Source organism: Oncorhynchus tshawytscha, linkage group LG23 (genome assembly GCF_018296145.1).
Source record: "Oncorhynchus tshawytscha isolate Ot180627B linkage group LG23, Otsh_v2.0, whole genome shotgun sequence".
Classification (NCBI taxonomy): domain Eukaryota; kingdom Metazoa; phylum Chordata; class Actinopteri; order Salmoniformes; family Salmonidae; genus Oncorhynchus; species Oncorhynchus tshawytscha.
Window position 1 is genome coordinate 10,257,656 of NC_056451.1, and position 16,060 is coordinate 10,273,715.

General features: G+C 42.8%; 1 protein-coding gene across 3 annotated transcripts in view; it reads left to right on the forward strand.

Annotated features, from left to right (window-relative positions):
- The window catches only part of LOC112222563 (thrombospondin type-1 domain-containing protein 7A), a 103,838-nt gene that overhangs the window by 75,635 nt on the left and 12,143 nt on the right, over nucleotides 1-16,060 (forward strand). For all 3 annotated transcript variants that reach the window (XR_006079709.1, XM_042304567.1, XM_042304568.1), the window contains exons 12-18: nucleotides 3,740-3,843; nucleotides 5,263-5,457; nucleotides 5,847-6,113; nucleotides 10,823-11,002; nucleotides 11,941-12,079; nucleotides 12,313-12,466; nucleotides 14,636-14,777. Coding sequence is in view for 2 of the 3 variants with exons in the window: in XM_042304567.1 (XP_042160501.1) it covers nucleotides 3,740-3,843; nucleotides 5,263-5,457; nucleotides 5,847-6,113; nucleotides 10,823-11,002; nucleotides 11,941-12,079; nucleotides 12,313-12,466; nucleotides 14,636-14,777 (1,181 nt within the window). In the remaining variant the exon portion in view is untranslated. The remainder of the gene's footprint in view (nucleotides 1-3,739; nucleotides 3,844-5,262; nucleotides 5,458-5,846; nucleotides 6,114-10,822; nucleotides 11,003-11,940; nucleotides 12,080-12,312; nucleotides 12,467-14,635; nucleotides 14,778-16,060) is intronic.

Below are 16,060 nucleotides of genomic sequence, written 5' to 3' on the forward strand. Positions count from 1 at the left end.
TTCACATATTTTGTTGTTTTACAGCCTGAATTTGAAAATGGATTGCATTTAGACTGTGCGTCACTGATCTACACACGATACCCCAAAATGTCAACGTGGAATTGTGTTTTTAGACATTTTTACAAATGAATAAAAAATGAAACGCTAAAATGTCTTGAGTCAATAAGTATTCAACCCCTTTGTTATGGAAAGCCAAAAATAAGTTCATGAGTAAAAACGTGCTTAACAAGTCACATAATAAGTTGCATGGACCCAGCAAGAAGACATTAACCTAAAACACAAGGTCAAATATACATTGGTTGCTTACCAAGACAACATGGAATGCTCCTTAAATCAAATCAAGTCAAATCAAATCAAATTTTATTTGTCACATACACATGGTTAGCAGATGTTAATGCGAGTGTAGCGAAATGCTTGTGCTTCTAGTTCCGACAATGCAGTAATAACGAGCAAGTAATCTAACTAACAATTCCAAAAAAAACTACTGTCATACACAGTGTAAGGGGATAAAGAATATGTACATAAGGATATATGAATGAGTGATGGTACAGAGCAGCATAGGCAAGATACAGTAGATGATATCGAGTACAGTATATACATATGAGATAAGTATGTAAACCAAGTGGCATAGTTAAAGTGGCTAGTGATACATGTATTACATAAGGATGCAGTCGATGATATAGAGTACAGTATCAACGTATGCATATGAGATGAACAATGTAGGGTAAGTAACATTATATATAAGGTAGCATTGTTTAAAGTGGCTAGCGATACATTTACATCATTTCCCATCAATTCCCATGATTAAAGTGGCTGGAGTAGAGTCAGTGTCATTGACAGTGTGTTGGCAGTAGCCACTCAATGTTAGTGGTGGCTGTTTAACAGTCTGATGGCCTTGAGATAGAAGCTGTTTTTCAGTCTCTCGGTCCCAGCTTTGATGCACCTGTACTGACCTCGCCTTCTGGATGGCAGCGGGGTGAACAGGCAGTGGCTCGGGTGGTTGATGTCCTTGATGATCTTTATGGCCTTCCTGTAGCATCGGGTGGTGTAGGTGTCCTGGAGGGCAGGTAGTTTGCCCCCGGTGATGCGTTGTGCAGACCTCACTACCCTCTGGAGAGCCTTACGGTTGAGGGCGGTGCAGTTGCCATACCAGGCGGTGATACAGCCCGCCAGGATGCTCTCGATTGTGCATCTGTAGAAGTTTGTGAGTGCTTTTGGTGACAAGCCGAATTTCTTCAGCCTCCTGAGGTTGAAGAGGCGCTGCTGCGCCTTCCTCACGATGCTGTCTGTGTGAGTGGACCAATTCAGTTTGTCTGTGATGTGTATGCCGAGGAACTTAAAACTTGCTACCCTCTCCACTACTGTTCCATCGATGTGGATGGGGGTGTTCCCTCTGCTGTTTCCTGAAGTCCACAATCATCTCCTTAGTTTTGTTGACGTTGAGTGTGAGGTTATTTTCCTGACACCACACTCCGAGGGCCCTCACCTCCTCCCTGTAGGCCGTCTCGTCGTTGTTGGTAATCAAGCCTACCACTGTTGTGTCGTCCGCAAACTTGATGATTGAGTTGGAGGCGTGCATGGCCACGCAGTCGTGGGTGAACAGGGAGTACAGGAGAGGGCTCAGAACGCACCCTTGTGGGGCCCCAGTGTTGAGGATCAGCGGGGAGGAGATGTTGTTGCCTACCCTCACCACCTGGGGGCGGCCCGTCAGGAAGTCCAGTACCCAGTTGCACAGGGCGGGGTCGAGACCCAGGGTCTCGAGCTTGATGACGAGCTTGGAGGGTACTATGGTGTTGAATGCCGAGCTGTAGTCGATGAACAGCATTCTCACATAGGTATTCCTCTTGTCCAGATGGGTTAGGGCAGTGTGCAGTGTGGTTGAGATTGCATCGTCTGTGGACCTATTTGGGCGGTAAGCAAATTGGAGTGGGTCAAGGGTGTCAGGTAGGGTGGAGGTGATATGGTCCTTGACTAGTCTCTCAAAGCACTTCATGATGACGGATGTGAGTGCTACGGGGCGGTAGTCGTTTAGCTCAGTTACCTTAGCTTTCTTGGGAACAGGAACAATGGTGGCCCTCTTGAAGCATGTGGGAACAGCAGACTGGTATAGGGATTGATTGAATATGTCCGTAAACACACCGGCCAGCTGGTCTGCGCATGCTCTGAGGGCGCGGCTGGGGATGCCGTCTGGGCCTGCAGCCTTGCGAGGGTTAACACGTTTAAATGTCTTACTCACTTCGGCTGCAGTGAAGGAGAGACCGCATGTTTCCGTTGCAGGCCGTGTCAGTGGCACTGTATTGTCCTCAAAGCGGGCAAAAAAGTTATTTAGTCTGCCTGGGAGCAAGACATCCTGGTCCGTGACTGGGCTGGGTTTCTTCCTGTAGTCCGTGATTGACTGTAGACCCTGCCACATACCTCTTGTGTCTGAGCCATTGAATTGAGATTCTACTTTGTCTCTGTACTGGCGCTTAGCTTGTTTGATAGCCTTGCGGAGGGAATAGCTGCACTGTTTGTATTCAGTCATGTTACCAGACACCTTGCCCTGATTAAAAGCAGTGGTTCGTGCCTTCAGTATCACACGAATGCTGCCATCAATCCACGGTTTCTGGTTAGGGAATGTTTTAATCGTTGCTATGGGAACGACATCTTCAACGCACGTTCTAATGAACTCGCACACCGTATCAGCGTATTCGTCAATGTTGTTGTCTGACGCAATACGAAACATCTCCCAGTCCACGTGATGGAAGCAGTCTTGGAGTGTGGAGTCAGCTTGGTCGGACCAGCGTTGGACAGACCTCAGTGGCCAAGTTACAGTTTTGACTTAAATCGGCTAGAAAATCTATGGCAAGACTTGAAAATTGTTGTCTAGCAATGATCAACAACCAACTTGACAGAGCTTGGATATTTAAAAAAAATAATCATGTGCAAATATTGTACAATCCAGGTGTCCAAAGCTCTTAGAGACTTACCCAGAAAAACTCACAGCTGTAATGGCTTCCTAAGGTGATTCGGACATGTATTGGGGTGTGAATACTTATGTCAATGAGATATTTCTGTCATTTCATTTTCAATAAATGTACAAAACTATCTACAAATATGTTTTCACTTTGTCATTATGGGGTATTGGGTCATTATGGGGTATTGTGTCATTATGGGGTATTGGGTCATTATGGGGTATTGTGTCATTATGGGGTATTGTGTCATTATGGGGTATTGTGTCATTATGGGGTATTGTGTCATTATGGGGTATTGTGTCATTATGGGGTATTGTGTCATTATGGGGTATTGTGTCATTATGGGGTATTGTGTCATTATGGGGTATTGTGTCATTATGGGGTATTGTGTCATTATGGGGTATTGTGTCATTATGGGGTATTGTGTCATTATGGGGTATTGTGTGCAGATGTGTGAGAAAAAAATGGATTTACTCTATTCTGAATTCAGGATGTAACACATGTGGAATAAGTCAAGGGGTATGAATACCTTCGGAAATCACTGTACATGGATATGATTACACCAATGGTGATACTATTGCTACTATCGTTAGCAACTCTTACTTGTAAAGTGTATTGGTATTATACACTAATTACCTCTACTGTCTGCTGATAATGTTAATGTTGAATATGATGATTTGAATGATTATGTTGACATTGACTTGATGATCATAATCACGTTCAACATCACTATCATTATCACAATCATCATCATCATCATCATCACAATACTTCCTCTGTTGCAGGTGGAAGTCACACAAATGGAGAAGGTGTCAATTGGTGCCATGGAACATCAGGGAGGACAGCCCAGGGGCTCAGGAGACATGTGGACCAGGTCTTCAAACAAGAGGTGAAATGACATCCTTTAACCGTCTCTTTTTTTTCTCTTCACAAATCCCCTTCTATTACTTTCTCTTCTATCCAATTTAAACATCCACAATGAAATTGACATTCTTTGTGGCCTCTGAATCTCAGCCAGGAGAAAACAGATGGATTTGGCAAGGTTAGGAGAGGCAAATTGTGCTTCTTGAACCACTTGTCAAATCCCCCCTTTTAGACGAAGACGTGAACTGGGGTTGACACTCCCCACAGCACTGAGGACACCATTTTGTCATCCCTCAGTGAATGTAGGATGTCAATGTGTTCATGACTAGGCATCCACCTTGCTTGAGACAGTTGGTGTTTCTTAGTACCCAGGTACCTTAGGCTCTTTTCATGCAGCTTTAATCACAGCTCCATTTGGGAGAGCTGCTACATTCCTCCCCTGGCTAACTACAACCTGTAAATATGTTTCAATCGTAAGCAAACACCATATGACAGCATATTGAAGCATACTTTTTACTTACGTACAGGAATGGCTCGCCTTCCGTAGATAAAAGAAGCTGTACTACAAAGTATTGTAAAAGTGTTTGTTTTTTCAGGTCACGTAATAATTCCATTGTTGTATAGCTTCAAATAGAACTATAATCAGTGGCAATGTTGTAAGTGGCCACTTGTGAAGTGCTAATATGCATAAACGGAAAGAGACACATTACAATTTCCTTTTCTTCACACAAACGATCTGACATCCACAATCCTCCTGTAGCGTTGGGCTGACTCTCATAGCCTGTGATAGTAGACGTTAACATCCCTGGGCTCGAAAGAATCCAGGTCACTGTTTGTCATTCTCTGAGACATGCTGAGACACAGTGTCTCTTTACCCCTGGGGCGTCTCACAGCTTATCACAGCGCCTCACTGCTGTGTACCTGGAGGGACCTGGAACACTCCTGACCGCCAGTCACACTCACTGTCAACACACATGCCACCACAAACAACCCCACACATATCAACAGACTACAGCAATCCAAACGTATAGAGTCAACAGAGGCCCGAGGGAGTTTGAGCAGAACTCTGCTTGTAGGTTACTTTGGGGTAGAAAAATAGTCTTATCTTGAGTGTCTACAGCATAACGAAAAGCACGTATTGCAATATCTCCAGTAATGTCCTTTTAATCAAAACACAACATATTTGACATATTAACATTGAACCTGTATTGATCGTCATTTATATTTTACCATAATTCTTCCTTCGGAGTTGTTACTGTCTGTATAAAAAAAACTTTCTGCCTGAGGCTGTGTTCAACTGACAACCACCCTGTATTACATAGCACTCCTTTTCTGCAACCCTACCGAACCAATCAATGTCTCCATTCCTGCTAAATCTCTGTGACCCAGACAAAATGGCCACCAACCCTGTAAGGGACACTGTGCCTTTGATTTCCCCCCACAGCCGTGTCCTGTCGCCAGCTGGACGGAGTGCAGGCAGACATTGGAGAGTGTCTGAAGTTTGCCAACACCATGCCCCCCATCACTCAGCGGTGCCAGCTTCCATGCCAGGATGATTGCCAGCTCACCAACTGGTCCAAATACTCGTCCTGCACAGCCGACTGTGTGGGGGTCCGGACCAGGAAGAGGCTACTTGTAGGTGAGGAATAGACTGAGGAATGGACTGCACAGTGGCAGTCCATTAAGGAAGTTCTATAGCTCATAAGCAGCATGACTAATTCAGTTTACGCTATGACCTTGCGAGAAGGGTAAGTAGCATGTAGCCTGCTCGAGTGCAGCATAGATGCTATTAGCAACTATTAGATCAAGTCTCTTGTTCTGGGGAGCAGCCTGAGAATTTTAACGAGGTCTGGTCCAATTAATCTCGATGTGGAATATTTACATGTTACTCAATGAGAACATAATGATGCACATTAATGCCTAGTGACAGGATGGAGTTCAGCTTTACAATTGCACATGACAGACAGGAAGGCAGGCAGACACACACAAACGTCCTACCTACTAACCCCTATCCTCTCTCCACCCCAGGGAGAAGCAAGAAGAAGGACAAGTGTAAGAACACCCAGATGTACCCTCTGAGCGAGACCCAGTACTGCCCGTGTGACAAGTACAATGCCCAGCCCGTGGGCAACTGGTCCGACTGCATCCTGGCCGGGGGAGACCGGGTGGAGAGCCTCCTGGGCATGAAGGTCCAGGGGAACATCAAGGAGTGTGGCCAGGGCTACCGCTACCAGGCCATGGTGTGTTACGACCAGGACAACAGACTGGTGGAAACCTCACGATGCAACAGCCACGGTGGGGTGGAGTTGTTGGGTGTGTGTGTGTTTGTGTGTGTGTGTGTGTGTGTACCCCCCAGGGGGAAGTTGACTAGCTGTAATCCCCCCTGAGTCCCTCACACACTAATACACACACAGTAATACTCACACACTAATACACACACACAGAGAGTGCAACCTAATGGCATCATGCGTTGCTCCGTTAACCATGACCCCTGATCTCTGATAATGACTGCCAGCACCAAATCTGCCCCAAATCACAGCTACAGTGCTTGTTTTGATGCCAAGGGCGGGGATGTGGGTCGACTGGGTTGTTAGGTTTCTCTCCAGTGATGATTTCAGTTATTCAGTAAGCACTGCTTGTACAAAACGTTGCGATATCTGTATTGGAATTGAAGTTGTTTCACCACTTTCAAAGTTCGAACTCTCATGAATATTACTATTTTTAAAACTGAATTTGACATGATTTCGTATCTCTAACATTCCTGTCTGAACTTTTCATATCTGATTCGCTCTTATCTCCATGTTCTTTAAAACATGAAGCGCAAAGGAACACTCGATACCATCTCTAATTTGACACATGCAGACAAATTGCTTTTAGAATAGTTGAATTTTGACGACATGCACTGATATAAGCAGTAGCACAGAGCGAGATGGAGAAGTGAACACATCAGTGTCATGCGTTTCTGAACAGAGCCCAAGCTATGACTCAGAGATTCAGTTGCACGTTAGTAAGAGCCTGGGAGTGGGTATGACTGGAGCACAACTTTGGGGCGTATTAGGAAAGAAAATGTGCGTGTGTTTGTGGGACACGGTATACTGTATATTATCATGGAAGGAATAATTGATAGTGTTCTACAATAATGTGTTTTTGTAACTGAGATTACACGTAGCGTCTCATTACATGGGAAACATATGTTAACATTGCCAAAGCTAGTGAAGTAGATAATATACAAAAGTGAAATAAACAATACAAATGAACAGTAAACATTACACTCACAGAAGTTCCAAAAGAATAAAGACATTGCAAATGTCATATTATGTATATATACAGTGTTGTAGTGATGTACAAATGGTTAAAGCATAAATATGGGTTGTATTTACAGTGGTGTTTGTTCTTCACTGGTTGACCTTTTCTCGTGGCAACAGGTCACAAATCTTGCTGCTGTGATGGCACACTGTGGTATTTCATCAAGTAGATATGGGAGTTTATCAAAATCGGGTTTGTTTTCGAATTCTTTGTAGATCTGTGTAATCTGAGGGAAATATGTGTCTCTAATATGGTCATACATTTGGCAGGAGGTCAGGAAGTGCAGCTCAGTTTCCACCTAATTTTGTGGGCAGTGTGCACATAGCCTGTCTTCTCTGGAGAGCCAGGTCTGCCTACGGCGGCCTCTCAATAGCAAGGCTATGCTCACTGAGTCTGTACATAGTCAAATCTTTCCTTAAGTTTGGGTCAGTCACAGTGGTCATCTCCCTTTCTCTTTTTCTCTCTCTATATCTCTTGCTCTCTCTCCCTCTCTCCCTCTGTCTTCCTCCAATCATCAGGGTTACTATTAATATAAGAGGAAACACTGTCCTCTCCATCACTGTGTGTAGGGTGACATATTTCCCCAGGCTGTGATAGAGATCATCGAATGTAGTTATCTCTATTCTCACCAGATATCAATAGAGGCGAGGACTAGCGCTACAAGGCTGTGTTGCTCACCGCGACGACATACAAAGTCCTTTTACGGTTCACCTGTTTAAAAGTCTTGGACTCAAGCGGTGATGCTTTAACGAAACAAGATCATCTACTGCTGATTTGTTGGAGTCTATGGAGTTTTCCCCATTCTTTTTGGGTTAACGTTTCACATGTGAATTGTTCAAGTCTCCATGGTGGGTTAAGAGGTGTTGGTTGGGATACTGACTAGTGACCATGTGTACAGAATCCATATTAGGAACCTTCCTCCTCCTTAGACCTCACGCCTCACCTTGACAACGTTCCAAGTATGGATTCTGTACTTTGTAACTCGGCCATGCCCTTTTCTATGATTATATACTATGGGGGATGGCTCTGAGAGGCTTGGCCTTGGCTTGACAGGAATTGGGTAGTTAAGAGGGAGTGAGATCACTGTGGGAATCTGCGCTACAGGTGAAGGCTTGTAGTAAGGCTGACATGTTGGTAAGGACCAGTAACCTCTAGCATTGTTGTTGTGGTGGTGATGTGGTTTATTTGGAGGCGATTGGGGGCCGACATATTTGTAAGGGCTAGTGAACTTCTCTACACGAGCAGGAGAGTGCTGTTGAGGATTAGGGTTAGCTAATGTAGTGGGAGGAGGAGGGGCTGTCATGGTATTAAAAGATGATTGGGGCACTTCCAAACTGCTGAAATGATGCAGCGAAAAAAAATCTGGTGAACGCAATGGGTTGTGCTAAATCTAAGCTGTGCTGTGGAACAGAAAAGTTCTGATTGAACAGCAACACATCCATTCTATGGATCCCTCAAGAAATGTGAAACAATATGCAGTGTTTCTCCCACTTCATATCCTCCCATTCCACCACACCCCTGCATACACACAGCGGACAACTATACATGAAAATGTGTTTTGGTTTGAAACTGTCTTTACACTGTAGCTGTAGTAGCAATCAGACATTTATAGACATTCCCTGTATGTTTAACTCTGGTTCTAATTCCACTGATTGGAATTGGCACTGTAGGAACAGAACTGTAGTAGGGGGTTAAATGTAGATGTATAGGGGATGAACACATTTGCGAGGGTCCATGAACTACATGGCATAAGGGATGATTTCAGTTAATTGGCCTGGCTTAAAGAGATATTGAAGGCCATAAACAACTTATCTGGTAGAAAATAGCCTATGTGGCATCGATATTAGTCAGAAACATTTGTTCTAGTGTCAAAATTTGTGTAAGTAGGATATTTTTGCTCATAAAGTCAGTCACATCCAAACTGAGATTTGAGAGATAATTAGGAAAACAATGGTACGTCACGGAATGAAGGGTAGCGTATACGTTTTCCTTGGGTTTATTTCAATCCTGCCCACAGCCGGCAGCACCCAAGTAGTCATCAACTCAGGAACGCGTAGCTGCTCGTGACCCATCGTAATGCCCATGGTCAATTTGGTTTGACATTCATTATCCGTAAGGGGCTAGTTAGGGACCATCACTAGATCACACAGTGTGTATGTTACAATATTTTAAAATGTCAATAGCTCTAACCAACTATAAATGAGAGAAATTCACATAGAAATATTGAAAGCGTTTAATGAGACAACTGAAAGGTATGCAACATTAAAAGATTGTCCCAATTACATTGTGAAATGGAATAAATGGACTGGACTCAAACATGTGGTTTCCGTATGGATTTGATGTGTTTGATAGCGTTCCATTCATCCATTCCAGCCATTACAATGAGCCTGTCCTCCTATAGCTCCTCCCACCAGCCTCCACTGGTGTATGGCATGTCACATGACAGTAAGACGTGTCACTGTGCCACTAGGGTCACCCTTGTTGGGATCGGAGAGGCTTCTTTCCCTGCCACGTGGTCTTCCTGTCTTCCTGTCACGTGGTCTTCCTGTCTTCCTGTCACGTGGTCTTCCTGTCTTCCTGTCACGTGGTCTGTCCCATCACTCCTATGTTTGAACAGGATTCCAGGGTTAAATACTGCTGACAATGGTAGCAGTTTAGTAGCCAGGGCTTCCAATCAATCACACATCCAGCACCTAGAGAGTCTTCAGGAAGACAGAATGTTGTCAAAAAAGTGAATTTCATGGACAAACACTTCATTGTGTCTCCTTGCGTGTTCACTTCGTTGATTTAGATGTTTTCCAATTAAATCTGGATGGGGCCACAGGGAAATGCTGTTACACAATAGTACAGCCTCAGGCCTTCAACCCTGAAGCTTCAGTTCAGACCCAGCCCTCACACGTATACGGAAAAACTGTACATTCCAGTTCATTAACAACTGTCTCGTGAAAGCATCGAGAAGAGACGTGTTGTTCTCCACTGAAATGTAGCCAGTGGTTCACATGGATAACCTCTTCCAGTGAATTAGCCTGCGACCTCTGTGTGTTTTGTCGAGACAGACACAAGATATCAGGGCTTGGGGATGTAGGGATCCAGATAAACAGGAGTAATAAGCAGAGTAAGATGCTTAAGCCAGCCAGACCCAGTTACCATGTCATGACCCTGTCAGCCACTTGAGGAAACATAGATTACATGAAAAAGCTTACAGTCGACCCAAACCACTGCTCAAGTGTATTTTCCGACTTTATATAACAGCTTCATATGAGACCCTGGAGTGTAAGCTCTATTGTTTTAGCACAGAAGCGACGGTCTCTGTGAATCAACAGTTGAGTCATTATTTGCTCCTGTTGTTGGTGCTAGTATCGGTTTTCTGGTCACGTGATAACGGAACACCTTGGATTTTCTCCAAGTTGCACTTTCAATATTTCCAAGACACACGAGTTCATTATTATATTATTGTTTATTATAGAAAACAAAAACATAATGGATAACACTTTATTTTTTGCTCTTTTAATTCCTCCGTGAAAATGTAATGAACATGCCATTAAGTTTTATGCCATGTCATAACCTTATCGCAATCCGACCAAAATAGATGCTATATAGACCCTATACCTTGGAAAGGAAGGGCTCCTGATGGCCTCTATGGGCCCCTGTCTTTTCCTGGCCCTTCTCACACCACTCTCTCTCTCTCCTCCATGCAGGCTACATTGAGGAGGCATGCATCATCCCCTGTCCGTCAGACTGTAAGCTCAGCGAGTGGTCCAACTGGTCCCGCTGCAGCAAGTCATGTGGTAGCGGGGTCAAAGTGCGTTCCAAGTGGCTCCGGGAGAAACCCTACAACGGAGGGCGACCCTGCCCCAAACTGGACCACATCAACCAGGTACAGCACGAGAAACACTCACAAGACTGTCTAATGTAGAAATGAGTTCATGTTTACTTGTAAGAATTTGGTCTGACAGCTGAGGGACTTCCTAATATGGATGACATTTTTTCCTAATATAAATATTGTTTTTTTCAAGCACTGTTTGTGATAAATAAAAACGTTTTTATGTTAGAAACACATTATTACAAACACATAGGAGAGAGAGAAACAAATTAAATATTCATGAAAATATTCAGTTTGCATTACTCTCCGTTACTTTCTCTTTAGATTGCCAAATTGCTTTTGCTGGGTAGAATAGAGAGCCAGAGGAATGGATGCCATAAATGGATCTATCCACACTAATGCGTCTGTGAGCTGGCTGGTTCCTGATTTGAGAAGTTAAATATTTTACCTTCAATATGAATAGAAATAGATTCAGAGAAGTGGATTAAATTCAAGCCATGTTGATCTGTTTCTCAGTGTTTGAATTCTCTTAAGGGGACTTCACAGAAGGAAGCTTTTATTTCTAATGTCACATTAATCAAATGTTTGATCGTAGCAGTTCGATATTTGCATTTATACCAAATTCTACCAAATATTTGCATTTATACCAATTATACTAAATCTATGCCACTTTCATTCCACAATGCACACTGGATACGGATGAACACAATAGGCCCAGGTAAGACCCTTTTCAGTATTATGAATTCATATTGTCAACAATGTCCCACATACAGAATATCTATTTTTCTGCATAATACTGTACAGAACATTCATTGATGTAGCGAGGTAGGATCAAAAAGGATAGACCTAAGCACTAACAAAACACCTCTGATAATGTCTTAATCATCTCAACACAGTAATATCATTGACGCTATTCTTGTCACCCAAACTCAATGATAACGGAGATAATAACCATAGACATATTCATGTCAAATCCCTTGCCTGGTGCCTTCCCCCAGGTGTATGAGGTTGTGCCATGTATTAGTGACTGTAGTCAGTATGTGTGGGTGGCTGAACCCTGGAGTGTATGGAAGGTCAGCAACTTGGACCTGAAGGAGAACTGTGGAGAGGGAGTCCAGACCCGCAAAGTCAGGTACTATACCATTTCACTATATCACACTACTTTACACTAAATAAAACAATCCCAAGCAATGTTCTACTCCCTCATAGGAAGACCGTCGTGTCACACACAGTACAAATCCATGGTCCTCAACATATGCATTTAAATATGCTGTATATAATTGCATTTGATTGACAGCTGATTTTAATGGAAAATGTTTTGACTATGTAAGGTCATATGAACACATCTCTGGGCCAATCCTGTAGGTGTATGCTGAACACTATTGACGGTCCATCTGAGTCTGTGGAGGACTACCTGTGTGACCCGGAGGACATGCCCTTGGGGACGCGGGGAAGCCGGCTGCCCTGCCCCGAGGACTGTGTCCTCTCTGACTGGAGCAGCTGGAACCGCTGCAGCCTGGTAAGAATAACTGGTCTGAGACCAGTCATCTTTATTCATGTATGTATGATGTATGTATGTGATGGCTGTGGTAAGAGGTATCCTGGATATGTACAAAATTGTTGGCCTCTCTGGAGTCGCTGCAGCCTGCTAAGAACCACTAGTACACTTCTGTGGTAAGAACTGACCTTGGATCTGTAGGATTTTTTAAAATTCACCCACTGATTCTATGATATGGAAGTCCTGGGATTTAAACTGTGGTACCCATTTCTCACTTTTTGAAAGAGACTGGAACCTAACATAAGGAGTTTGTTTGTCTTAGTATAAATGGATTGTGAATCTTTCACAGTATAATATTTCTTCCACCCCGGAAGCAGAAAAAGAATGAAAAAGAAATACACTACCGTTCAAAAGTTTGGGGCCACTAAGAAACGTCCTTGTTTTTTAAAATTAAACCACATTTTTTGTCCATTAAAATAACATCAAATTGATCAGAAATACAGTGTAGACATTGCTAATGTTGTAAATGACTATTGCAACTGGAAACAACAGATTCTTTATGGAATATCTACATAGGCGAACAGAGACCCATTATCAGCAACCATCACTTCTGTGTTCCAATGGCACGTTGTGTTAGCTAATCCAAGTTTATCATTTTAAAAGGCTAATTGATTATTAGAAAACTATTTTACAATTATGTTAGCACAGCTGAAAACTGTTGTTGTGATTAAAACTTCTTCGGGATCGGTGTCCCTTCCACTGGAAGGTTGAGCTAACATAGGCTAATGCAATTAGCATGAGGTTGTAAGTAACAAGAAAAGGACATAGACATATCTGATATTGGCAGAAAGCTTAAATTCTTGTTAATCTAACTGCACTGTCCAATTTACAGTAGCTATTACAGTGAAAGAATACCAAACTATTGTTTGAGGAGAGTGCACAATTTTGAACATGAAAAGTTATTAATAAACAAATTAGGCACATTTAGGCAGTCTTGATACAAAATTTGGAACAGTAATACAATGGTTCATTGGATCATTGGATTTGCACAAACACTGATGCCATCTAGTGGCCAATGTCTAAATTGCACCTGGGCTGGAATAATACATTATGGCGTTTCTCTTGCATTTCTAAGATGATGGTACAAAAAAATACAAAATAACATTTTTTTATTTGTATTATCTTTTACCAGGTCTATTGTGTTATATTCTCCTACATTCCTTTCACATTTCCACAAACTTAAAAGTGTTTCCTTTGAAATGGTACCAAGAATATGCATATCCTTGCTTTAGGGCCTAAGAAGGCCAGCATCCCGTAATTGCCTCTTCACTGTTGACGTTGAGACTGGTGTTTTGCTGGTACTATTTAATGAAGCGGCCAGTTGAGGACTTGTGAGGCATCCAGTAGTCCACTAGTTAACCGCAGTAACAGGGGATACCGCCTTTGTCCACTCCTCCCCCTCTGACACATTTCATTGGTTGTAAAAAGAGCGATTGAACTATTTTGACGTCACCTGCTGTTTTCCTGAAAGGGCACCAGCCATTGTTAATCACACCCCATTCTCTTTAAGTGCTTGACATGCTGACTTCCCACAATTCCAATCACAACATGGAGTCGCGTTGGTACCAGTGGGACTTGTTCCATGTTTTATTCATGAGGAATAAAACATTAGAGCGATGGAGGTATTCCAGAGGCAGTGTTTTTCCCACTCTCACACTGTGTACATGGAATGGAAGGAATGTTAGGATGGAAAATCTATTTGAGAAGCATCCTCAACGTTTTTCCACACAATTCCTGAGCATGACATATTCCAGGAATGCCAGTAGAGAGGATGTGGAAAAGTTGGCAGCCCTGGGAATTGGGAATGGCATGACATCAGAACATGGCATTTTAATCCACTTTTATTTAGGACAATTAAATATGGAGAAAGAACTGGGAAATAATCCAGAAGCCCACAAATTCACACAGTTGAATCAACTTTTATGTTCAATAAATATGGACATCACGGTGGCAAGGGCTCTCCATTGAAAAGGGGCTTAAGTTCCAGCTCAGTGATCAGTCTACGTAGAATTCTTATCACTTGCTGCAATATGGACTTGTATATCATTTAAGCTATAAGAAAAATGCACAACCCTCCCTCCTTTTTGCTCAATCCCTCCAAGTTGACATGAAAGTGTGCCTACCTTTCAGCCATGCAGCTACAACAACAGCAGGAAACGGACAGCCTACGCCATCCGGTCACCTGGAGAAGGGAGACAATGTCCGGACACCACAGAGAAGGAGCCATGTAGTCTGAACCTGAACTGCTTTCACTATTTCTACAACATCACAGGTAAAAAAATAAAATTTAAAAAAATGAAAGAATCGCAGAACATCTCACTTTGACATCTTCCATTTAGTTTGTCTATAAGTAGCTGCTTTCCCTCATCAGTGGCTATCTACTTACACTGTTACTTAAAGGCCCCAATGCAGCCGTTTTTACCTCAATATCAAATCATTTCTGGCTAACAATTAAGTACCTTAATGTGACTGTTTTCAATCAAAATGCTCAAAAAGAAACAAAACTAGCTTCTTAGCATGAACAATTTCTTGGTATATTAACTTATTAACCACCTGGTGACTCCATCACACCAAAACAAGCAGAAATGTCAGGTGGTCTTTTCAAACAGCTCTTACACTAAAGGGGCATTATCATCATTTTCACAATTTCCTAGTATTATTCCAACCTCATATGGTGGAAATATATATAAAACACAGGGAAATCATGTTTTTGACTGCACTGGGCCTATAAGTGTTCTAGTTTTACTCATACTGAAATAACTTTACCCAACCATTGCAGTTAAAAAAAAATCTATATACACACTATAAGGTAGTGTATTAATATTGCACACTCTTGGTGCAGCTACTCCAATTGCACACTCTATCTAGTGCTACTCCAAAACTACTTGCCCCAATTAAACTGCACAGTCTTTTTTTGGTAGCTCCTCTGTGATTCCAGAGATTTGTAGTGTTATCTTCAATATTGTAGCTCTCTCTCCCTCTCCTCTATCTGTCTGTTGCTCACTTCACTGCTAATCTGTAGCGCTCCTCTCCCAGCGGCACCCAGGCCTTTCAGGGCCACACAGTAACTATGTAAATAAAATACCAGTAGAGATCATTACTGGAAATGCTCTATTTCATGTTGCCAGGAACCATCTTGCCTCTGCTTGTCTGAATCGTTCTGTCTCTCTCTCTCCACAATCTCCCACTTCAACTCCCCCGAGTGCCACAAAGCTTTGCAGCAGGAGTTGAGCTCTCAAAACAGCCGCTTAAAAACAGCCACTCATCTTTGTCAGAGTGTTGCAGGCGTTTGAGTGATCCCCGGGCCCCTCAGCGGTAGACAGGCTTCCTGGCTTTAACTAGAGCCACATGGTTATTTGACTGGGGGCTCTGGGACTCCAACTTCTCTGGATTCAAATGATATGCTTCACTTCAGAGGCTCGTTTATTTTGGGTCTGTATTAAACAGGTTGAACTGCAAAGTCAAGGTGGTGTCTGTAAAATTAGTTATGTGAGATGCGAAAGGGGCACAACACAACTTGATGTCTCTCTTGAACAGTGGTGCAAAGTACTTAGG